General features: G+C 60.0%; 2 protein-coding genes across 11 annotated transcripts; both read left to right on the top strand.

The window, feature by feature from the left end:
• Positions 1–226: 226 nt before the first annotated feature.
• Positions 227–7559, top strand: NRBP2 (nuclear receptor binding protein 2). Of its 4 annotated transcripts, none has more exons than XM_043484299.1 (18): positions 230–650; positions 1107–1229; positions 1296–1397; positions 1497–1586; positions 1739–1779; positions 1882–1976; positions 2135–2158; positions 2229–2312; positions 2384–2439; positions 2534–2629; positions 3589–3721; positions 3837–3939; positions 4041–4091; positions 4173–4308; positions 5226–5275; positions 5394–5457; positions 5548–5603; positions 5695–7559. In XM_043484299.1, the coding sequence occupies exons 1-18, from the start codon at positions 528–530 to the stop codon at positions 5705–5707; spliced, it is 1440 nt and encodes a 479-aa protein (XP_043340234.1). In that variant the 5' UTR covers positions 230–527; the 3' UTR covers positions 5708–7559. The 4 variants fall into 4 exon arrangements, with proteins under 4 accessions (XP_043340231.1, XP_043340232.1, XP_043340234.1 ...); XM_043484298.1 differs by having other exon boundaries at positions 5226–5279; XM_043484297.1 differs by having other exon boundaries at positions 229–650; positions 5226–5279; positions 5548–7559.
• Positions 7560–11173: 3614 nt separating this feature from the next.
• PUF60 (poly(U) binding splicing factor 60) lies at positions 11174–23386 on the top strand. Of its 7 annotated transcripts, none has more exons than XM_043484347.1 (12): positions 11174–11406; positions 15889–15981; positions 18097–18192; positions 18304–18393; positions 19243–19293; positions 21248–21409; positions 21480–21572; positions 21678–21891; positions 21983–22173; positions 22308–22443; positions 22632–22867; positions 22950–23386. In XM_043484347.1, exons 1-12 carry the CDS (start codon positions 11383–11385, stop codon positions 23247–23249), a joined length of 1686 nt encoding a protein of 561 aa, XP_043340282.1. In that variant the 5' UTR covers positions 11174–11382; the 3' UTR covers positions 23250–23386. The 7 variants fall into 7 exon arrangements, with proteins under 7 accessions (XP_043340282.1, XP_043340278.1, XP_043340276.1 ...); XM_043484340.1 differs by having other exon boundaries at positions 11237–11406; positions 15892–15981; XM_043484344.1 differs by lacking the exon at positions 11174–11406 and adding an exon at positions 11651–11666.
• The last annotated feature ends 545 nt before the right edge of the window (positions 23387–23931 follow it).

The following is a 23931-nucleotide window of genomic DNA, read 5'->3' as shown; positions in this document are numbered from 1 at the left end:
ACGGATCTGGCCTCAGGCCGCCACGGAAACCCCCGCGTCCGGGTAGCCGGGCTAAGGCTGGTCCCTGGGCCGAGAGCGGCGCGTCCCAGCAGAAGCTGGCTGGGACCCAGGCGGGCGGGGCCTCTGGAGGGGCGGGGCTGTTGACTGGAGGGCGGGGCCCGAGATGCAGTGGGCAGGGCCTTAGTGGGTGTGGCGGGGCGGGGGGCGGAGCTCCACACGGTGGGGCTCGGGGCGGCGACAGGTGGGGCTTCCGCGGGCCGCGGCGAGGGCTCTGCCTTGTGCGTGGAGCCTCAGCTTCGGCTCCGGCCCGGGGAGGCGGCTTCGGCAGGGCAGGCGGGCTCCACCCCCCGGGCCGGCCGCGTGCCCGCGCCTCCCAATTCCCAGAACCAGGGTGGGGGCTCGAAGGGGTGGTGGCAGCAGCTCCGCTTCCAGCTGGGCGTCTGGGCGCGGGGCCAGGACGGGCGGAGAGCGGCGGCGGCGCTGGGCGGCGGATCGCGCGTAGGGCGGTGGCCTGGACCGGCCGAGCCATGGCGGCCCCGGAGCTGGTGCCGAGGCGGGGCCGGGAGCGGGAACGAGAGGACGAGAGTGAGGACGAGAGCGATATTCTGGAAGAGAGCCCGTGCGGCCGCTGGCAGAAGCGGCGGGAGCAGGTGGGCACCCCGGGGCGGGGCGGATCGCCGCCCACCTTGGGCGGAGGGGTCCTGGGGCCACGCGGGGCCGTGCGCACTCTGAGCGAGCCAGGAGGCCGAGAAGCTGCCCAAAGCCTCGCGCAGACGGCCTCCTCGATGCGTGCTCGCACTCCTTTAGCCTGGCCCCCACGCCCTGGTGAGAAATCCCCTCTTCCTTGAGGGCCAGCCTCTCGAGACCACCTCCCCATGCCTCTGAGACCACCTGTTAGCCTCCTGGGAACCATCCTCAAAAAAACCCAAAGCATGCCCCAAATCTCCACAACCCAGCCCCAGGATACCACGCCTCTGCTCCTGGGTCCCCAGCTTCTCCCTGGAGCGCCAGTGCCTGCCTCACACCCTCCGGCTGGTGGATAGGATGTGAGCAGGGACTGAGCTCCCCCGACCACCTCACTCATGCCCCGCCACCCCCACCTCCAGGTGAATCAGGGAAACATGCCGGGGGTCCAGAGCACGTTCCTGGCCATGGACACTGAGGAGGGGGTGGAGGTGGTGTGGAACGAGCTGCACTTCGCTGACAGGAAGGCCTTCTTGGTCCACGAGGTAAGGCCCGCTGCTCCACCCCCCTCACCCCCCCATCATCCTGGTGACTGTACCCCCCTTTCCCAGGAGAAGATCCAGACCATGTTTGAGCAGCTGGCGCTGGTAGACCACCCCAATATCGTCAAGCTGCACAAGTACTGGCTGGATGCCTCAGAGTCCCGAGCGCGGGTGAGCCCCTGGGTGGGCCATGGGGTGGTGGGGCACCAGTGGGTGGGGTGGGAGTGGGCACCCACTGTTGGTGGAGCCCGTGAGTTTGCCGCCTTGCAGGTCATCTTCATCACAGAGTACGTGTCGTCAGGTAGCCTCAAGCAATTCCTGAAAAAGACCAAGAAGAACCACAAGGCCATGAATGCCAGGGTATGCAAGTGGGCTGGCATGGGTCAGGGCCAGGCTGGGGTCCGGGTGCTGTTGGGGACAGAGATGGTGAGGGGCACGGGGCAGGGCTGGGCCAGATGGCCCAGGCCCAGCGGCCTTTTGGAGCCCACCTCATGGAGTCTGTCCACCGCCAGGCCTGGAAGCGCTGGTGCACACAGATCCTGTCTGCACTCAGGTGAGGGCCTGGGCTTGCCCTAACACCTGCCTGTGATCTCCCCCGCACACCCTGCCTCCTGGCACCCCTGACCCAGCTCCACTGGCTCTCTCCTCCTCCCAGCTTCCTGCACGCCTGCAGCCCCCCCATCATCCACGGGAACCTGACCAGTGACACCATCTTCATCCAGCACAACGGCCTCATCAAGATTGGCTCCGGTGCTGGCGGGGTGGAGGGGGCAGCAGGGAGGAGGGGTCGGCGGGGAGGCACAGGGGAGGCCGGGCTGGGCGGGACCCTGTTGGGAACACAGGGCCGATGATGCTGCGCACCCGGTCACGTTGACGCCTGCACTTTCTCCCCGTGGGGACCGGCTCAGTGTGGCACCGGATCTTCTCCAATGGTGCGTGGGGACTCTGGGGGATGGAGGGCGGTGGAGAGGCCTGGTCTGCTCACCCCCTGCTCTCCCATAGCGCTCCCCGATGATCTTCGAAGTCCCATCCGTGTTGAGCGGGAGGAACCTCGGAACCTGCACTTCTTCCCGCCAGAGTATGGAGGTGAATCCAGGAGGCCCCCACCCTGCCCCCCACATCCGCCTTACCCATCCTGACCTGCTCTCCTCTTTCAGAGGTTGCTGATGGCACTGCTGTGGACATCTTCTCCTTTGGGATGTGCGCACTAGAGGTACTAACCCAGTGTAGCCTGGGGTCCTCCTCCCAGCTAGCTCCCCCAACCCCACCCATCCCTTCCCCCTGCCTGACCTTGCCCTGCCCCCCAGATGGCTGTCCTGGAAATCCAGGCCAATGGGGACACCCGGGTCACAGAGGAGGCCATCACTCGTGCCAGGCACTCGCTGAGTGACCCCAACATGCGGGTAAGCAACACGCCCTGCCCCTGTGAGTTGGCTGTCAGTGTTCCAGGCTGGGCAGTGAGGGGCCTCAGGCAGGCGTGCAGATGGCACAGGTCAGAGCCAGGCCCTCTGCACCAGCCCTTCCCTTGCAAAGAGGGCCTTACCGGGCAAGTGTGTTGCAGGGCAGACCTTATGGCATGAGGGCACATCCTGAGCACAGAGATGCTCTCAGTGTGGGTGCAGTGTTTATGCCAGTTTTATAAAGAAACAGGTTCAGAGAGCCTTTAACGTGAATGGTGGAGCCAGTGTGCATCTAGGTCTGCCCGACTCCACTGCCCTTCCTGTGAGCTTTCAGGAGACAGGCTGAGAGGATGCCGGGGGCAAGGTGGGTGGGGGCAGAGGGCATATGCTCCGAAGCTGCAGCCACAACCTCTGTGGCCAGACTTCAGCGACTACCTGGCTTAACCCATGGCCTCTGGGAGTGGTGGGGCCCGGGTGGGACTGAGACAGACGTGGGGCCAGGATGGACCCAGAGGCAGCGAGGGCCTGCATGTGGGGCAAGGGAGGCACCCCTCAAGGCCATCTGCAGAGCCGGGCCTGGCCTGCAGCACCAGAAGTAGGGCAGGCAGGTGGGCTCAGGCTGGGCCTCTCTGACCTCAGGGGCCCAGGCTGATCTGCCAGCGCTCTGCCCAGTCCTGGGCTCCAAGGCAGGGGCTGGTGTCCGTCCTCAGCGTGCAGCCTTCATCTGTCACTTGGGGATGACAGTGCCAGCCCCCCACAGAAACTGGGGTGGGGGTGCCTACTGGAAGGAAAGCACAGGCAGCTCCAGGCCCCGGGAAGACTTCACTGTCCTGTTTGAAGAACCAGGTCCTGGCCTGGCGGCTAACAGGATGCCTCTCCCTGTGCCGGAAGCTGCATGAAGGCTCCCAGGGGCTTGGGGCGAGAACAGAGAAGCTGCACCCACTTCCACCCCCTGTCCACAGGAGTTCATCCTCTCCTGCCTGGCCCGGGACCCTGCCCGCCGGCCCTCTGCCCACAGCCTCCTCTTCCACCGCGTGCTGTTCGAGGTGCACTCGCTGAAGCTTCTGGCTGCCCACTGCTTCATCCAGCACCAGTGTGAGGGGCAGGTCGGCCTGGGGGTGGGCCAGGGCCTGTGGTCGGGCTGCGGAAGGAGGCCTGGCAGGACCCCATGCTTCAGGGCCCGCCGCCTGTGTGCTCCCGCGGCCCACAGACCTCATGCCTGAGAATGTGGTGGAGGAAAAGACCAAGGCGATGGACCCGCACGCGGTCCTGGCGGAGATCCCCCGGACCCCCCGGCCCCCACTACAGTGGCGGTGAGTGACCTGCAGCCCAGAGGCCTCCCTGCTCCCCCCCGGCCAGCCATGCCCCACTGGCCGGGCCAGCCATCCTCACGTTCTTCTTACACCCACGCCAGGTACTCAGAAGTCTCCTGCTTAGAGCTCGACAAGTTCCTGGAGGACGTCAGGTGAGGGCTGGAGTGAACCTGGGGAGGGGCAACTGTCGGGCCTGAGCCCCCAGCCGGCACCAGCCTGCGCTGTGTCCCCAGGAATGGGATCTACCCGCTGATGAACTTTGCTGCTGCCCGGCCCCTGGGGCTGCCCCGTGTGCTGGCCCCGCCCCCCGAGGAAGCCCCGAAGGCCAAGACCCCGACACCAGAGCCTTTTGACTCAGAGACCAGAAAGGTAAGCTTCTACCCCTGCTGCACAGGTCTGCCCACTGCCCAGACGGGCTCTCTTACCAGGGGCTTCAAGTCTTCCAGACCAGCTCTCTTCTAGGCTGCCAGAGGCCAAGTCCTGACTGATCACCCTGTGGAGCCTGGGGGCAGTAATACAAGCTGAGATACACCCCTCTCCCAGAGGCTCCGCAGGGAAAGGCTCCTGCAGACCCTTGCCCCACACATGCCACCGCTCTGACCCCCCTCCTTGGCCTGCGGTTTCCCTGATATCTGTGCCCTGGTGTCTCCTCCAGGGCCCTCAGGTCCTGGGATTCCCCTGGCCCCTCCTCCTGCAAGGCTCCCTCCTGGCCAGGGGCCTCCTGGGCAGCCTCAGCCCCTCTCCCTCTCCATGTCTACACCCACTGGTCTCCAGAGGCTGTGGCTCCGGCCTTGGGTGTGTCTCTATGGTTACTGCCCTGATCTAGGCTTACTCTGTTCCCCACCAGGATGCTGCACCAGCCCCTTGCCTGATCGCCTGCCGCTGGCTTCCCTCCACAGTGCAGCCAGAATTCTTGTTATGGGTGGGGGCACAGGTGGGGGTTCTCAGCCCCGACTCTGAGGCCTGGTCTTGCTGGCATCCTGGGCTCCGCTGTCCTGTCCCTGAGGACCTCGCTGTTCCTCCCCTTCCCACAGCTTGTCCAGGTGTCCTCTCCACCTGTGAAAACATCCTAAAGCATCTTCCAGCTTCAGCATCTACCCCTCTCAAAGTTTCCTTAACTCGGCAGGCTCCTAGCAGTGAGATGTGCTTTCTAGTTTGCCCTTAGAGATTTTTCCCATCTCTGGTCTTTACTACCCCTGCCCGGCCCCTTTGAGGCAGCATCTACCCTTGCTGCCAGAGGTTGAGGTCCAGCCTTTGAGTGACCTTGGCCTGCATCTTCCCCGCAGGTGATCCAGATGCAGTGTAACCTGGAGAGGAGCGAGGACCAGGCGCGCTGGCACGTGAGCTTGGCGGGGGGGGGGGGGGGCCTGCCGCTGGCAGAGACACCGGGTGCGGGAGAAGAGGGACAGGGCCGACCGCGAGCCCACCACACCCTCCTGCCTCCGCCTCCTCAGCTCACTCTGCTCCTGGTGCTGGAGGACCGGCTGCATCGGCAGCTCACCTACGACCTGCTCCCAAGTAGGCCAGGGGGTGAAGGTGGCCCCCGGGTGGGGGTGGGAGCAGGTGGGCAGCACTGCGGGTCTCACGCCCCCGCCTCCCCTGCCGCAGCCGACAGTGCCCAAGACCTGGCTGCTGAGCTGGTACACTACGGCTTCGTCCACGAGGTGAGGTGTGCGGGCCAGGTGTGGCCAGCCTGGGAGGGCGGCAGGGTGGGCCTCGCCCCTCCGTCCCCCATGCCTCCCTCCCATCCTGCAGGACGATCGGCTGAAGCTGGCTGCCTTCCTGGACAGCACCTTCCTCAAGTACCGTGGAGCTCAGCCGTGACCTTGATCCTCGCACCCCAGGGCCCCAAGCCCCCTGGAAGCCGACCTCCTGGCTCCCTGGGGAAGCTTGGCATTGGCCCCTGCAGTTGGGTGGGGAACCAGGGTCTCTGTCTGCCTTTGTGCCTGCTAGTGAGAACCTCCCCTCGCATAGCTCCCCGCAGCCCTGGGGTGGGGCTGAGGGTGGCGGGGTCGGGCCCACCGGGGTGAGGGAGCCGGCGCTGGGGGACAGGTTAGCTGCTGCGTGTCCTTAGGAGCAGGATGCCCCGTGCAGCCAGCTTCCACAATTTCCTGGCTGTGTGGTCATGAAGGGGCTGCCCCACAGGGAACCATGCATAGTGCTGGGGGCTAAGGGGTGGGGGTCAGCCCTGGACAGCTGTGCGCCCAGGGAAACACTCCATTGCAAGTTGGTGCCACTGACCCACACGAGGAACCACCACCTTAAACTGATGGTAAAGCACCTGCAGCTGTCGGGCACCATGCTAGGCGAGGGGCGGGGTCATGACCTGGAAGCTCCTGTGGCTCTTGCCCCCACCCCCCATCCAGGGCAGACCCACTTCCGAGCCCCTCTCTGGCTCCTGCAACCCCCACAAAGGGCTGTTCTCTGTCCAAGTTCCCTGGCTGGAGTGGTCCGTGTGGGATGCCCTCCCTGCTCCTCCCCAGCTCCCCCCAACTCGTGCTACCTCCCTGGGTCCTGGGGATATCAGCGCCCCTTCCATTTGCAAATGTAGTTAATCACTCTTGAACATTTAAAACCGCATGTATAAATTTAGCCCGTTCAGGTTTCTAAGTGTTTGAAATGTCAAACAAGAAAAGCCTACCACTGTATTAGTTTTCTGTTGTTGCTGTAGGTCTTTACCACAAACTCAGTGGCTTAAACCAACACATTAGTTCTGTGGTCAGAAATCTGGCGCAGATCCCATCAGACTAACATCAAGGTGTTGTCACTCCTTTCTGGAGGTTCTTGGGGAGAAACCATTTCCTACTCCTTCAGGTTGTCAGCCTGCAGGTGTCAGGAGCACATGGGGCACTGGGCAGGAATTCAGTTCCTTGCAGCGATGGGGCCAAGGTTCCCATTCCCATGCCTGCTTAAACTGAAGGCCATTCTCAGCTTCTGGAGGCTGCCAGATCCCTTGGCTCATGGCCTCTTCCTCCATCTTCAAAGCCAGAAACATCGCATTGAATCTTTCTCCTAAACTGTGTGTCTGGTTTTCTGCAGCCAGGAAAGCTTCATGTGGTTAGGTTGGGTCCACTTGGATAATCCGGGATAATCTCCCATCTCATGGTCCTTAATCTTAATCATATGTGCAAAATACTTTTCACCAAGTAAAGTAATATTCCCAGGTTCTGGCGGTTAGGACACGGACATCTTTGTCATCCCACCTGCCACGTCACCCCAACCAAAACCCCAAACCAACACCCCTTACCAAGACAAGTCAGATACATTCCATGTACAAATATGGTGAATCTCAAGTTATTTTAAATGTTCCAGTACTCTACAAAATTATTCAAGTTCTTAGATCTTTCAGTTTAAAGTTACGCTTTAAAATAACTTACACAGCTACTTGGAAATCCTGATGCCAAGCTGTCTGATTTTGCATCGTCTGAAACAGTTGGGAGTGTCCAATGCATAACAGATTGTGCCAGAGATTAAACTGAACTCAAAAGGATCAGTACTAGCACTGCTTCATTTAATGTCTGTTGAGGTTTTCATTTTAACTTTTATCTCTTCAAAGTGACAAACGTATTATTTTAAAAATGGAATTTTTTAGGCCAATAATAAATAACTAATAAATACAATGCCTAACTCTGATCCTTTGCAAATTCAACTCTCTTAGCTGTTTCTTCAGGCATTTAATATGCATGTTTCACAAGGACATGCACACATGCTTTCACTGCTTTTCATTGGTTTTTCTACATTATGTGTCACCTGCTGGTGTCGTCTGGGGGAAGGGAGGCCACTGGCCTCAGTCCCTTGACACAGTGCCATCTCAATGTGATGGGCACACTATTACAGCTTCACTCCCACAGGTCTCAGCAGAGAACGAGGTGTCCTAGGAAAATATTTGCTTTCTTACACAACCTTTTGTTTTCCCTGCAGTTAATCATTGCCTTTTGGGGGGCTTAGTTTTCCATGTATGTCATTAATTCCTCCCTAGATTCTCCTGCAGAAGTGTGAACCTCCTCTCAAACTTTGGATTTGTTGCATAACTGCTATTTCCATCTTTTCCTGGACCTCTCACCCTGCCAACTGCCCCGGCTGTCAGCATGGGCTGCGACTTCACGAGCATCCTGGAGCACCTCCTTTCTCTCCGCTGGAGCCCATGATTTCCTCTTCCTTGATTCAGTTACGGAGTCTGCAGTTTGCCCTCACTACTCTCACATCTGCTTGTTCGTGTAACTAGGTACAAAGTTGGGCTTCTAGTCCCAAGGATTCCCATGCTTTTCTGAGTTCTGACCTTTGCGATGTCTTCTCTCTGGATCTTTTCTTTACCTGAATGCTTTGGAAATTACCAACGATGTGTCCTGATGTTGTTGTTCAGTCACTCAGTTGTGGCCAACTCTTTGTGACTCCATGGACTGCAGCACGCCAGGCCTTCCTGTCCATCACCATCTCCCAGAGTTTGCTCAAACTCATGCCCATTGAGTCACTGATGCCATCCAATCATCTCATCCTGTCGTCCCCTTCTCCTTCTGCCTTCAATCTTTCCCAGCATCAGGGTCTTTTCAAATGAGGCGGCTCTTTGCATCAGGTGGCCAAAGTATTGGATCTTCAGCTTCAGCATCAGTCCCTCCAATGAATATTCAGGACTGATTTCCTTTAGGATTGACTGGTTTGATCTCCTTGCTGCCCAAGGGACTCAGTCTTCTTCAGCACTACAGTTCAAAGGCATCAGTTCTTTGGCGCTCAGCCCTTTTCATTTTCCAGCTCTCAGATCAGTACATGACTACTGGAAAAACCATAGCTTTGACTGTCTGGACCTTTGCAGACAAAGTAATGTCTCTGCTTTTTAATACACTGTCTAGGTTTGTCATTGCTTTTCTTCCAAGGAGCAAGCATCTTTTAATTTTATGGCTGCAGTCATCGTCCAGTCCAGAGTCATTGTGGAGCCCAAGAAAATAAAGTCTGTCAGTGTTTCCATTGTTTCCCCATCTATTTACCATGAAGTGATGGAACCGGATGCCATGATTTTAGTTTTTTGAATGTTGAGTTTTAAGCCAGCTTTTTCACTCTCCTCTTTCACCTTCAATCAAGAGGCTCTTTAATTCTTCTTCGCTTTCTGACACAAGCATGGCGTCATCTGCATATTTGAGATCCTGATGTAGACCTTCTCTCTCTTCCATTATTTTTTTTTTAAGTATGGCAGTTTATAATGTTGTGTTAATTATGCCTTTACAGCAAAGTGATTTTCTTTCTGTATTCTCTTCCACTATGGTTTATCATTGGATATTGAATATGTTGACAGTTCCCAGTCACAGCCCACCCCTCTGTTACAGAGGCCTCTGAGGCACCAGCTGACGAGCGTGACAGTACTCCATTGTCTGTTTTCTAGATATATGGTTTTATTGTTATACATTCTGGAAGATTTCAACTTTATCTTGCAACTTCTCTGTTTAACTGTTCCTTTTCCTCTCATATTTTTCATTTGTAACTGCTCTTTCTCACTGGCTGAATGTTTTTCTTTACAGCATCTTGTTCATGTTTTTTGATGCAACATCCTATATCTCTGAGGATATAGTTTCAGCTTTTCTTTTTTCCTTCGTCTCTGGCCTGCTTTATTGGCTCTATTCCTTCTGAGTCCCTTTTCCTTTTCCAGTTTTCCTCTCCCTCGGGTGTCTGGTGTTCCTGGGTTGCCCAGTCGCATTGATTCTTAGTGGTTGGGGCTTATTGCCTTGTGAGCTTTGAGGTCAAGGATGGAGCCAGGTCATTCTCCTGCCCACCTCCCAGTGGCCAGTCGTGTGTGTGTGTGTGTGTGTGTGTGTTGGGAGCTCTTGCAGAGATGGGCTCTTCTTTTTGAGGATTGTGAGTGGCACATGATTGGGGAGCCAGGGGTGGAGGTGGCAGAAAGGCAGGAATCTCATGTATTCCCCCACTTTCAGAACAGGCAGGCCCTCCAAGTGTGCCTCTGCTGGAACTCACCTCTCAGTCGCTGCCAGTAGGGACGCAGTTCTTGTCTCCTCCTTGTCATGACTGCGCTCACATGAACCATCTCTTGGACCCCGACCTCCAGGATGCTAAAGCAGCCCCTGCTGTCCACCCTCCTCCAGCTCCACAACATTCCACCTCTTTGTCTTTGGGGGTTTCTTCCTTTATAAATTGGGGTGGCACAACCTCCCCAGATGGCGCTAGAGGTAAAGAATCCGCCTGCCAATGCAGGAGACACGAGGTAAGAGTTCGATCCCTGGGTTGGGAAGATCCCCTGGAGTAGGAAATGGCAACCCACTGCAGTATTCTTTTTTTTTTTTTTTAAGTTCATTAAAGTTCTTTTATTTTTTTATTTTTTATTTTCCTGACCAGAGTGCTCAGCTGGGCAAAGCCAGGGCCTGGGCCCCGGCAGGCTGGGGTCCATGCCTGGGGAGCCCTGCCACTCCAGTATTCTTGCCTGGAGAATCCCATGGACAAAGGAGCCTGGTGGACTACAGTCCATAGGGTCGCAGAGTTAGACATGACTGAACGAAGCACTCTTTCTTATCATTTTAGAGGAAAGGTAAATGAGTAAAATATTGTTGTGTTTAAACAGAGTGTCTGTATTTCATACTAACTCTCCCAGGGTTGAGCAGAGACCTGCCTCTTTGGAGAAGACACTTTGCTACCTCAGGCAGGCTAAAGTTGCTAAGCTGACAACCTCAGGGCTTCACTGAGCTTCACTGAGGGTCTTGGGACTGGGTGTGGCATGCAATAAACGTCCAGGGCAGCTCAACGCCAGGGATGGACACCTGGAACTTTATAGTTCAGAACTAAGGGGACTGAGTGCATACCCTTCCCAGGGGATTGGTTCGGAAGCCTGTCTCTTGGGTTGCAGTTCTACAGACTGTTACGTCGGTGGCTCTAGGACGCTATCAGTTTTAAAATGCACTACTGTTTTCTGAATCATTTGGAAAGAGAAAATACGACCATAACAGGGAACACACCATGCATTGGTAGGCGCATTCAGAGATACGATGCAAAGAGGCATCTCCAAATCTGAGTCCGAAAAAAGGCGATTCTTGGAGCTCTAGAGAGGATCCGGCCGTCTGTGCCCGGCCTCGGGTTTTCCTGCAAAGGAGACAGAAAAACCGAGCAGCGAAGGGAAGGCGGCCGTGAGAGGAGAGGGGAGGGGCGACCTGGGACGCTAACTGGCCGGCGGAGGGCGGTGCTGGCGGCGCGCGGAGGCGGGGCGGCCGCGCGCGCCCCCGCCCCGCCCCCGCCCCTTCCGCGCGCCCTTCCCGGAGCGTTAACTGTTCCTCCCCGCACCGGAAGCGCGTTCCTTTTTCCTTCCACGTCGCTGGGGAAAGGGCCTTTAATCGCGAGAGTTCCGTTCTCTTGAGAGCGCCTCCGCCGGCGCCTAGATCGCGCGAGACCGCGGAAGAAACCGAAGCGTGTGGCGCGTGTGGCGCGCGCGGCGGCCGCGACGGGAACAAGATGGCGACGGCGACCATAGCGCTAGTAAGTGAGACCCCGGTGACCGCGGGCCGCCGCTCAGACCGCGGGAGCAGATAGTTGGCCCGGCCAGGGTGCCGAGGGTCCCTCTGGGACGTGGCGGCCGCTCCGGAGCCCAGTGCGAGCTTCTGCGGCCTTCGGTCGCGCGAGGCGGGGGCGGGGCGGGCGAGAGGGGAGGGGGGCCGGCCTGCGGCCGCAGTTTCCGGCCCGCAGACTGCAACTTCCGGCAGCCGGCGCGGGAGGACCTGGCGTGGCTGTGACCCCGGGTGCGGCTGGTTTTGACGGGAATTGGGCCCGAGGAGGGGGGGGTTGGCGACCGTGCCGTGTGCCGAGCCGGGTCTCTTCGCGGTGCGGTCGGGCGGGGCCAGACTGTAGTCGTTCCCCTCTGCCGACGTTGTGAGCCTGTATCCCCGACTTGAAGGCGGAGCACCGTGGAAGCGTGGCGTCTCCCCCTCCAGCGTGGAGGGGCCGCAGGGTGTGCGGGGGCCTGTAGGACGGGATCGGGCCTGGTGAGGAGGGAGGCCTTCGCTTCTTGAGTACACAGCTGTGAATCTGCTCTGTGCTGATGCCCAGCGGAGAAGAGGTCTCCAGCCAACTGGGATTCCGTCCTACTCGGGAAGGGAAGACGAGGTCTCTCATTACATCTTTCGTTACACGTATCCTGAGCGGTCATATTGTCCCGAGTGCTATGCGAGGGCTTGGGGGAACAGTAGGGAACGAGAGACAGTCTTGCCCTGTTCCGCCGTCTGCTGGGCACTGGAGACCAGTTTCCACTCAGGGTGCCTGAAGTGTTAGGGCGGGTGCAGTCATCTCTGCTGCCTTGCTTAGTGCTCAGCCACATGGAGCGCTAAGTACAAATGGACAGCCTTTCCTCACACAGCACTTCCTTGGGGAGGTCTCCCTTCACTTTTCCTCCTCCCAGACGTGTGCCACTGAGTCCCCTCAGGGACCCTCACAGGGAACTTCATCCCTTTATTTACCCACCCCTCCGCAACTCAGTCTGATGTGCTGGGGTTTGTTCGAGAGGCATGTGGCGGGAGGTTGGACTGATAGGGGAGATCCGAGGGTCAGCGGGTGTGTTTAGACTGCCCCCCTCAGGCTCTGATAGTCACAGGGGGGCGAACCTGTGTCACTGGGACAGAAACTGACGCCCAGGGAGAGAGCGGCCCCAGGCTATGAGAGGGGCCTGGTGTGGGAGTCTCAGATCTGGCTAACTTGACTGTCCTCTTTGTGCCATATCCTGCTTCCTGCTGAAGCCACAGGAGCAACCACCTTTGTGACAGGGGCATTAGAGAGACGAGAGGTGAAGGTGGAGGCCTTGGTGACTGTCTTAAGTCACCAGAGTTTTAAGATGATGGAGAGCGAGGCTTGAAGACAAGGACCAGAACTCCTGGGAAGGTGTAGGAGGAGCAGAGACCAGTGAGAGTGGAGGCCTCAAGTCCCCGAGCACCCCCAGACCTGCATCAGCACCACACCCCAGCCTTGCTCAGGGGGCCCAGCTTGGCTGTGGCACAGGGCCTGACACTGGTGGTGTCACACTGGAGGTGGATGTGCACGCTGGGTCTGAACCTTAGAAGCTGGGCTTTTTAACAAGGGTCTTCACTGCCCGTCTGAATCCTCTTCAGGTTAATGCTGCTGCTGCTAAGTTGGCTTCAGTCGTGTCCGACTCTGTGCGACCCCATAGGCGGCAGCCCACCAAGCTCCCCCCATCCCTGGGATTCTCCAGGCAAGAATACTGGAGTGGGTTGCTATTTCCTTCTCCACAGGAGGTTAATGAATGTATGTTAATATGCATATACAAACTGTAAAGGCCCAGATTTACCTTAACAGCTTGTGGGAGTGAGGTCCAGTCTGGCCTAACACATTCCTCCTGTAACCTTTCGAATGAATAGTAGGTTTCTAGAAGAGTCACTGGTTCCCTGCAGTGCTTCAGGGGCATAGCAAAAGCTTCTCCATCTTCTGATCTGCGCATGCTGAGGAGTGCTGGTTTGCTGCCCTAAGCTGTGTCTTTGGCTCTTGCCGGAGGTAGGGTGAGTGGCGCTGGATTTGGTGGACAGTGATCTCCGGGGGAAGAACCCAGGAAGATACAGAAGAGCCTCTTCTAACTTTTGTGTGCCTTCCACCTGGTCACTGCAGAAACAAGCCACAGGCCCTTCCTCTGACACCTGGGCTCACTCCTCCTTGAAACCATTGTCCTAGGGGTTCCATTTGGCAAGAGCACTGGACTCTCTCACCTTCCCAGAGGTGAAGGTGCTTGTTTTTCTCCTGTGGGTCCCAGCCTGCCTGTCACCTCACCGAGAAGCTGTCCCTGCTGCTGTGGCCTCGGGGCCCTCACACTCCCTCTCTCCCACCCTGTGCTTGGTTTTCTTCTTAGGGCTTGTGCTACAGAAACCACCTCGTGTCGGGGCTGGCTGGCATCTCTTGCCTTGCTTTTCGTGCATCTGCAGTGCCCTGCACAGAAGCTGCCTGTGCTGTGGATAGCATGGCGCCACGTGAAGGGGACTGACCAGATGGGAGGCAGTGTCCTGCACGAGCCCTGCTGTGGGGACTTGATTCTGGATGTTGTAATAATACAAAAAAAATCACTGAAACCTGTGGATCGCTGGCCATGTGCAGGGATTGCCTTATGCATTGTATATGGAGCTGGCCACTCGCTGAATCTTCCTGCCTGCCCCAGGAGACAGGCCTGACGAGCCTGAAGCTTGGAGGCGTTACGTGTAATTACTTGATTTTTCTGGTTTTCTAATGGAAATGATCCTTTTGCCCTGGGCTATTGATTAATGGCAGCGCAGGGGTTGGGCCCCAGAATCTTGGGGCTGCACTGCACCCCACCCCACCCCACACTCCGTGTACACCCCCCCACCCCACACACATCCGCCAGAGGGAGTTTGCACCCCTCAAGGCACTGCTGCCTGGTGCTGGCGTGCTTTGTGACTGTGGCCTGCTGTATTCACAGCTGGAGGACAGCGTAAGACTAGCTGTAATGATGAAGGGCAGTTTCCTCTAAGTTTTCTTAGCATCTGCTTAGAACAGAGCCCTAGGCTCTGTGGGACTGGGGACATTGTTTCTGCCATGAATTCCCTGGGGTCGGCTGTCCTTGGTGAGTCCCTGGTGGACTGAATTTCCCCGCGAAGCGTCTTCTGAGCCGTCTCTGGTCTCAGCACTGTCCTGGCTCCTGTTGGCTGCTGCACTGATTTGGGTGAGTGGGAAATCATCTATACATGTGCCCTCAAGTTGACCCAGTTCACAGGGGTCAAGAGATTGGATTACATGCCCAGACCTGAAGTTACCTCTTGTTGGGATTTTGCGAGACAGGCTCTGCTCTGGTGTGTTCTGGGGGCTGCCAGGGCACTTGGAGCAAAGCCAGACCCTCTCCCCAGATGCCAAGTACCCACTGGGTAGCACCTGTATCAGAAGGGCCCCCCTTTCCTTTCTCTCTCTCTGGAGCATGGTTTCATGGCTCACAGCAGTGATCCGGTTTCACAGGGGTTCCAGGGAAGGAGCAGTGCTGGGTGGGCCGCAGCTTCCACGCCCACTGGCCACATCTCTAGTGCAGTCAGGCTTGTGCTGCTGTCTTTCCTTTGAGGCTGGAGTACCTGAGACATGCTCTGGCCAGGTCAGCCCAGCCTTTCTTTGGCTTCGTGCTTGGCGCCTTGAGGGTGGGCATGGCTGTTGTCTGTGTTCTAGATGTGTGTGGGTCTTAGGCTTGAGTTGGGAGTGGGTTCCTGCCGTGTGGCTTCTGAGATGGTGGGGAAATTTCAGGGCCCTTCCACTAAGACCCTCACTTTCATGATGTTGCCCACCTTCTGCCATTGGGCTGGCTTCACACCAAGTGCTCCTTGGCCCCTCTAGATGGGGCCAAACTCTCACCTGCCCTGAGTTAGACAGCCCTGGACAGTGTGCAGGGGGTGGAGGTATAGGGGAGGCCTACAGGGCAGACCCGCAGCCTGGCCCTGCCAGTCAGAGGGCAGTCCTCCTCAGAGCCGTCTTCAAGAGGGGCCTCGGGACTGAGACTGAGGTGTGGGCTGACCCAGTATGTGTACAGGCTGCTAGCGAGGTGCCTCTGTCCACCTCTGGAGGGGAGAGGGCCACCTGTGGTCCTGGTTGTCTTTTCCTGTGTGGCCAGAGGGCTGCTCTTGACCCAGGAGTAAGTGCCTTTTGTTGACCGGGGGCGGGGCAGGAGCACAGCTCAGCTCTCCACCCTCTCTTTCCGAGGACTTACTGCCAGCCTGGGGCTGCCCCAGCCTCTGCTCTGGTTTCTCCTGGCCAGCCCCTTGGGCCTGGGCCCTGGGCAGCGGCAGGTGTGCTGGAGGAGTGGAGTGGGCAGGGTAAGGTGTGGAGGGGCAGCTGCAGGAAGGCCCGGGGCGAGGTCAGAGCTGGCTCCTTGCTGGTCCTCGCAGAGTCCAGCTCTGAACCAGGGAAGATGAGCGAGGGCCTGGGTACTTGAGTCTTGTGAATGTTGTCACACCGTCTCCTTCCTGCCTGCAGCAGGTCAATGGCCAGCAAGGAGGGGGGTCCGAGCCGGCAGCAGCGGCGGCGGCGGCAGTGGTGGCAGCGGGAGACAAATGGAAACCTCCACAGGTACTGCCCTTAAGCGTTCTTGCCCTCAGGCCCGCCCGCCCGCCCGCCTGCCCGCCCGCCCGCCCGCCTGCCTGCCTGCCTGCCTGCGTGTCCCTGGGCCCAGAGGGACCTGGCTGGGGGGTGGGAGCGGGAGGAGCCCTGGGGACTCTGCCTTCTGGGCAGAGACCCTGCCCTGCCCCCTTGCCACCCAGCCTCCCTCCTGGCTCCAGCCTCCTCCTCTCCGCATCCACTTGGCGTCCTCGCCTCACGTATTTTCAGATCCCAGGCAGATGGTGGCTGTGGTCAGGTGGGCCCGAACCTCGGGCAGTGCGTGCCTTTCACCACTGGTGTCATACAGGAGGGTGGACGTGTCGTTCAGAACGTGCAGGGTGGCGTTAGGAGCTAGAAATAGAGTTTCCCTTCAGATCTCTTAAGTAAAACATGAACGCGGACTCCTGTGCAGGTCAGAGCACTGGTCTGGGGCCTCAACTTCAGGGTCGGCCTGGAGGGTCTCAGCCAGTGCTGATTGCTAGACCTGTGGGGTGGGGGTGGAGGGCTGGACCTTGCTGTCTTCGGGTAAGAAGGTTCTTTATGCTTTTGCATGGCAGTACCTGCCTCCAGAGGACTGGGCAGGGCCTCAGCAGAATGGCCTGTGGGCTGTTGGGGCCAGGTGCCCAGCATGCCTGGGGAGGGCTGTGGTATGCAGCCTGGATCCTAGGAAGCTATGGGGGCTGAAGCTGATAGGCAGAGGGGCCAGGGTGTCCCTTTAGCCAGCTCTTCCCGACCCTGGCTGGCTATCTAGCCAGCCATTGGTGGGTAGGAGAAGGGCTTTTTGTTTCTCAAGACAAAGAGGAGATTGAGAAGTTTCTGAGGGGCTGAGGGGAGCTGGCATTGATCACCATGGTAACGGCCTGCTCTGGTGCCGTGGCCCCGGCTCTCGTGCCTCTTTCCCACTGAGGAGAACCGGGCTCTGGGCTGGCGGGCAGGCCGAGAGAACCGCCGTGCAGGGGCCAGACTGCACTGCCAGAGGAGCGGCTGCCCGGGCTTCCCGCCCTTTGACCCTGTGCTAGAAACCTAGCACTGCAGCCGGTCAGGAGGGTGGTTCTTAGGGTCTGGGTCACCAGCCCCTTCCTGCTGCCTTTGTGTCTCTCTCTGTGGTTGCCCGTCACGCCTGTGCTGGGGGCCTGCTTCTTGTCCCTGCTGTTCCTCCCGAGGCTTCGTGCTGGGGGTTGGAGAATCCCCAGTCTGGACGGTTGCTGGCCACCCAGCGACTAGTGACTAGGCAGGTGTGCTCCGAGCCCCCGCACACATGCTCCTCCCGCTCACATGGCTGTGTCCTTCCCCGACCAGCAGCTTAGAAATGCCTTTCAGTAGAGGGCATGCCTGCACTCCTAGTAGCACCCACCCTGGTCCTCAGCAGGCTGGGCCTGTCACCCCCAGAGCATCTCCTTGTCACTGTGCTCGCCTAGCGTGTTGGCGGCTGTCTGTTTCTGTTCCCTCACGGTGGGCCTGTTTCTGGCTTCTCTTACCAGGGTGCTAAGCATAGCCCAGGGAGAAGTTTGGTGAGGTGGGCTGGGAGAGCAAGTTCAGGTCTCCGGATGGTGTGCAGGGATGGGGGTGGGGCACCGCCTGCAGTTGTGCTGGGAGGGTGGCGCCTCCCAGACTTGCTCTTTTGAGTGGTCCCTGGAACTGGTCCCTAGCAGGGAAGCCGAGTCTCTGGCCGTGAGATGTTGTCAGAGACCTGGGGGCCAGGCAGCCCAGGAGTGGGTCATCCCAGAACATCCAGAGAGCCCTGGCCCTCCCCTTGTCTGGGAGGCCAGTGCCGGCCAGCTCTCCTGTGCAACTTGAGCCGGAGGCTCTGGGCTTGGGCTTGCCATGAAGGCTGGGCTCCTCTGACTGCTCCTTGCTTGTCTTGGTGACTCCAGAGGGGCCTGGGTCCTGCAGCTGCTCTGGGTGGGCCAAGGGTCCCAACCCCAAGGTGCCTGTCTGTTTTGGTGTGTGTCTTACCAGTGACTCCTGGAGATGGGCTGAGCTGCAGGCCACGCGCAGTGGTTGGGCAGAGGGCGGGGTGGGCCTGGGGCCACGGGAGGGCCGTCGGGGACTTGCTCTCAGCCATCTCCCTGCTCCTGTCTGCAGGGGACAGACTCCATCAAGATGGAGAACGGGCAGGGCACAGCCGCGAAGCTGGGACTGCCTCCCCTGACGCCTGAGCAGCAGGAGGCCCTCCAGAAGGTGAGCATGTCCCTCCTGGGGCTCCGTGGCAGGGGACCCCTTCGGGGGTGGAGGAAGGCCCATCTCCCCGAAGGCGGGCCCCCCAGTGCTCCTCACCGCCTTCTCTCGCAGGCCAAGAAGTATGCCATGGAGCAGAGCATCAAGAGCGTGCTGGTGAAGCAGACCATCGCCCACCAGCAGCAGCAGCTTACCAACCTGCAGGTGAGCCACCCTCCCGCCCGCCACCCCGCCGCCTCTCTCCTCCTCTCATGCCTGCGGCCATCCCCGCCAGGTGTTGTGGTGCTCCGTTTCTCAAGGACTCCTTGGGACCCCCGGGTTCCTCCCTAAGGCACAAGTGGCCCAACCCTACCCACCTGTTGAGAGCCCACGGCCCCTGCCAACCCTCTTCTGTAGCCCTGTGCCCCTGCCCTTCCCCAGTAGGCTCCTCTTCTCGGACTTCAGACTGTGGCCTTGGGTCACCCCCGAGCCGTGTGCCCGGCTGCGAGGCTGATGGTGTAGCCCCGAGGGGCGTTTCTCCCCACCTCCATGGCCTCAGATAAGAGTGGTCAGGCCCCTGCCCCTGCAGAGTCCAGTCCAGCGGCTCGGGGCCCAGGATTGAGAGGACAGGCTGGGGACGCCTCCCCAGGGCCCTGCTCTAGGCTTGTGGCCAGAGGCGGCCATGGCCATGGGGGAAGAGGACAGGGTGAAGCCGACAGGCCTGGGCCTTGAGCCTCCTGCACCCCGCCCAGCCCGCAAAACGTTCATGCTGCCGGGGGTGCCTGGCTCTTGACTGTGCTCCGTCCACTCCTCCCCTCCCTCCCCCTCCTCCTCCTCCTCCTCCTCCCCTTCCTTCTTGCCCCTGCCGGCCAGGCTGCGGGGCGGGGCACCTGGGGCTCTGAGGCCCCCCTGGGCAGGTGCCAGTGGCCGGCCAGGTGCCCGGCAGTGTGGGAAGGCAGGCGGGCCTCCTGGCAGGGCGGGGACTCCGGGCCTTGCCGCTGTCTGCGTGAGGTGTGACGAGAGCGGAGACTGCTCGGCTCCAACAGACTGAACTCTGTCTTTACTGTCTTTCAGATGGCAGCAGTGACAATGGGCTTTGGAGATCCTCTCTCACCTTTGCAATCGGTCAATAGACATGCTCACTTCTTCCGGGGCTCATGTCCTTAGTCAGGGCTAGAGGGGGGCAGTGCGCCCGTGTGCTGGGGACCTTGCTCCCCGTGGCCGGCCCTGCCCGCCAGCTCAGGACGCGCGCAGCAGAGCGCCAGGCGCGGCGGGGCCAGTGGTGTGGGGGGCACCCACCCCGGGACCGCTCCTGGGGAGGCCTGCATCTGCTCTGAGGGCCCGCCTTAAAACTAACCGGCCAGGTAACTGCGGAGGGCAGCCGGCCAGGAGGGCAGCTGCCCGCGCCAGGCCCCCCGCACCCGTGCCGCCTGCACACATCGGGTGTGCCACCAGGCCTCCAGCTCCGCCGGGCTCCAGGCTGCTCGGGCTCCTGGCTGGGGTCAGGTGCCCGAGGAGAGAAGGGTCTTAACTCACGGCCCCATCAAACCCTGGAGGGGGGACGGAGGGAGGGGGTGGGGGCTGGGGGGACCCAAGTGAAGGAGAGAGGGAAGGAGCAGGATTGGGCCGTGCCCTGGCTGTCAGCAAGGGGCAGAGTCCACGCGGGCAGGGAGCAGGTGGTGGCCATGGCCCCGGCTGCTGTCAGCAGAGGAGTGTGGGGAGGAGATGCCCCTCCCGCCCCCAGAGGCAGGCTGAGGAGGCGGCCAGGCCCCCTGGGAGTCTGAGGGGGAAACGTGGCCTTCCCTGGGGGCCATCCCTGGGCATGAGTTCTCACAGGGGACACGCGGTCCTGTCCTCGGGGGCCAGACAGACCCCGTGTCCTCTCTAGGAAGCATCTGTCTGTGGGAGCAGGTCAGGCAGGGGGCTCTGGGCACCCCCACTGTTGGGGAGCCCACACTGAAGAGGAGACATGCTCCTGTCCTGGAGAACTTTGACCCCAGGGGCAGCTGGTCTCACATCTGGGGCACCCGGCGCGAGAGGGGACATAAGTATTGGGGGGGACAGTCCTTGATCTAGACAGGAAGCCTGAGGCCTCTTTGTTGGGAGCATAGTTTGAGGAGGGGATCCTGTCTGGGGGACATGAGCCTTATTTTTAGGCTCCTCTTGGTGGGATGTGGGGGCCTGGCCAGTAGTAGACCGGTTGGCATATCTGAAGAAAGAAGCCAGCCTCTGGTTATGGGGAACCTCAGGAGGGTGTGGGGGTCCCCCGCTGAAGGGCTGGAGCCAGGGCCCTGTCTCCATGGCCTGCCCTGGGCCTGTGGTCTCCCCCCAGTGCCCCATGGCAAGTGGCTCTGGGGTGCTGCCTGCGAGGCCTGTCGTTTGAGGTGGCCGGGTGGGAGTGTCTCCTCGAGCGCCTGGGGGCCCCAGCATGGAGGCGGTGGTGCCCGCCCGCGTGGACCCTGGGGCGTCTCCTCTTGGTGGCTTGGCTCCCTCGTGATGCTCCCAGGGACCAGCAGCCCTTTTCTGTGAGGGTTCAAGGCACTGGGGCTTCGTGAGCGGTGCTGCTGGTCTTCTCTCCAGGGAGTCCCTGACTGGGCTCCTCACTTCCTCCCTGGGGTCTCTTCTGGGCAGTAGCTGCCCTGTCTTTTGCCCCCTCTCTCGCCTCACACCAGTGTCCCTGCAGCCTGGCGGCTCCCCCTTCCCTCTCTGTCTGAGTGCATGGCCAGGACCCTGGGAGGACCTCCCAGCCCACCCAGGTGCCCGGCCCCAGATTGGAGGGCTTGCAGCCCTGCCTTCCGACCACCTGTCAGCTGTGCTGTCAGTCTGCCTGGGACCTGAGTGGGCCAGGGTGTGTCCATTTCCTGCCTTCAGACCTGACTTTCCTTCCTGGGGTAGGGTCTTGCCGACCCCCGCCACCCTGACAGCAGGGGCGGACCCTGCATCACACCACCGCGTGGGGAGCCCTCCCCACAGCAGAGCGGGGTGGGGGTGGGGGGTGGGCCAGGAGGGGAAGGGGCTGCCCAGAGTCTTGCCACCCCTCACAGGCCAGTGGCTGTCTCTCCCCTTATTCCTGCTCCAGATGGCGGCTCAGCGGCAGCGGGCACTGGCCATCATGTGCCGGGTCTACGTGGGCTCCATCTACTACGAGCTGGGGGAGGACACCATCCGCCAGGCGTTCGCCCCCTTTGGGCCCATCAAGAGCATTGACATGTCCTGGGACTCCGTCACCATGAAGCACAAGGTGAGAGTCTGTCTGCCACCTCACCCCTGCCTTGCACTCTTCCAGCCTAACTGCACATTTCTATGTCCAGGGCTTTGCGTTTGTGGAGTATGAGGTCCCAGAAGCCGCCCAGCTGGCCTTGGAGCAGATGAATTCCGTGATGCTGGGAGGCAGGAACATCAAGGTGAGGGCTGGGGAGGGGACCTTGGGGCCAGTGTGCAGCGTGTTCTGTGTCCAGTCAGCCAGCCTAGACTGACTGAGGGCTCTTTGTCTCCTGTCTCTCCCCCAGGTGGGCAGACCCAGCAACATAGGGCAGGCTCAGCCCATCATAGACCAGCTGGCCGAGGAGGCGCGAGCCTTCAACCGCATCTACGTGGCTTCCGTGCACCAGGACCTCTCGGATGATGACATCAAGAGCGTGTTTGAGGCCTTTGGCAAGATCAAATCCTGCACACTGGCTCGGGACCCCACGACTGGCAAGCACAAGGGCTATGGCTTCATTGGTGAGTTTGGGAAGGTGGGGGGGGGTGGTAAAGCCCCCTTCCCCCACACCCCAACCCCAAGGCTGGCCCTCACTGCGCTCCTGCTCTGCAGAATATGAGAAAGCCCAATCGTCCCAGGATGCCGTGTCTTCCATGAACCTTTTTGACCTGGGGGGCCAGTACTTGCGGGTGGGCAAGGCTGTCACACCCCCCATGCCCCTGCTTACACCGGCCACACCTGGAGGCCTCCCGCCAGCTGCTGCCGTGGCCGCAGCTGCAGCCACAGCCAAGATCACAGCTCAGGTAAGGATTGGTGGAATTATGTGGTTCAGTAGTGGGCACTAGGACCCCTGGTCCTGTGGGGACTGGCCCTTTTAGTGGTCTTGAGTGGAGGCTGCCAGATCTGGGACTAAGCACGGTGGCTTTCTTGGTTGCAGGAAGCAGTGGCTGGAGCAGCGGTACTGGGTACCCTAGCCACTCCTGGACTGGTGTCCCCTGCACTGACTCTGGCCCAGCCCCTGGGGGCTCTACCCCAGGCCGTCATGGCTGCTCAGGCCCCAGGAGTCATCACAGGTGAGCCTGGGTGGGTCAAGGTTTCCCTCCTTCCACTGCTGCTCCTCTGGGCTTGATGCCTTTAGCTGTCCTTAACGAGCTGCTTTGTCCCCTGGGCCCCCGGTGCCCCAGGGCAGTTCAGCCATGCTCCTTCCTGGGAATGGGGGGAGGTGGAGGAAGTGACTGTTGACTCGGTGGCTCTGCTGCAGGTGTGACCCCGGCCCGGCCTCCCATTCCGGTCACCATCCCCTCTGTGGGTGTGGTGAATCCCATCCTGGCCAGTCCTCCTACACTTGGTCTCCTGGAGCCCAAGAAGGAGAAGGAGGAGGAGGAGCTGTTTCCCGAGTCGGAGCGGCCGGAGATGCTGAGTGAGCAGGAGCACATGAGCATCTCCGGCAGCAGCGCCCGCCACATGGTGATGCAGAAGCTCCTTCGCAAGCAGGAGGTGGGCCACCGGGGCGGTGGGGTGGGGCGGGGCGGGGCGGGGCGGTCCAGCCAGCCACAGCTCTCAGCTGTCCCCGCCACAGTCCACAGTGATGGTCCTGCGCAACATGGTGGACCCCAAGGATATCGATGATGACCTGGAAGGGGAGGTGACCGAGGAGTGTGGCAAGTTCGGTGCCGTCAACCGTGTCATCATCTACCAAGAGAAGCAGGGCGAGGAGGAGGACGCGGAGATCATTGTCAAGATTTTTGTGGAGTTTTCCGTAGCCTCTGAGACTCACAAGGCCATCCAGGCCCTCAATGGGCGCTGGTTTGCTGGCCGCAAGGTGGTGGCTGAAGTGTATGACCAGGAGCGTTTTGATAACAGTGACCTCTCTGCATGACCTCGGCCCCATTCCCCGGACTCGCACTTTTTCCTTGTTTCCTCTGGGTTTTATAGAGTGATTCAATGGTATCTCGGGCCCGGCCGCCCAACCTGTGGATAAAGGTGCAGGTGCTGCTGGCCCTGACCGTCCCTGTCTGACAGTGGTCTTGTGCTTATTGGCTCCCGGGGCTGGGGTGCGGGTGCGGGACAGGGCGAGCACCGGGGCAGCGCAGAGGCAGCGAGCGTTGGCGGTCAGAGACCTGAATACCGCAAGGAAGGTGTTTGCCGGGGTCAGCAGCAGTTGCTTGGTTCTTTGATGCCCGCATGGGGTGAACCGTGGGGGTACCCTTCCTGCTGTGCGGGGCTCTCCCGTCACGTGCTCAGGTAGTGCTGCAAGAAGGCTGGCCCAGAGTCTCCGAGGTCCTGGGACACGCGCAGTCCACCAGACAAATAAATACGAGCACAACTTGGGCCTGGCGCCCTACACTCGGGGAGCCACGTCCCGGTGGGAGGGGCGGCGGGCGGGATCTCGGGGTCGTGAGACTAAGGCGGGGACGGGGTGGGGGTTGGGGGGTGCAGGGCGGTGCTGGAGGGAAGGCAGGAAATCGTGCCGCTGGTTAGGGCGCTGGAGGTGGGGAGCTCAGGCTTTGAGCGGACTTCAGCTCCCACCATTCCTTGCGCCAGAGGCAAGCCGAGCTTCC

This window comes from Cervus canadensis, chromosome 12, assembly GCF_019320065.1.
Source record: "Cervus canadensis isolate Bull #8, Minnesota chromosome 12, ASM1932006v1, whole genome shotgun sequence".
In the NCBI taxonomy this organism is placed as follows: domain Eukaryota; kingdom Metazoa; phylum Chordata; class Mammalia; order Artiodactyla; family Cervidae; genus Cervus; species Cervus canadensis.
The sequence above is the reverse complement of the archived record's forward strand: the minus strand, read 5'-3'. Positions and strand labels throughout refer to the sequence as shown.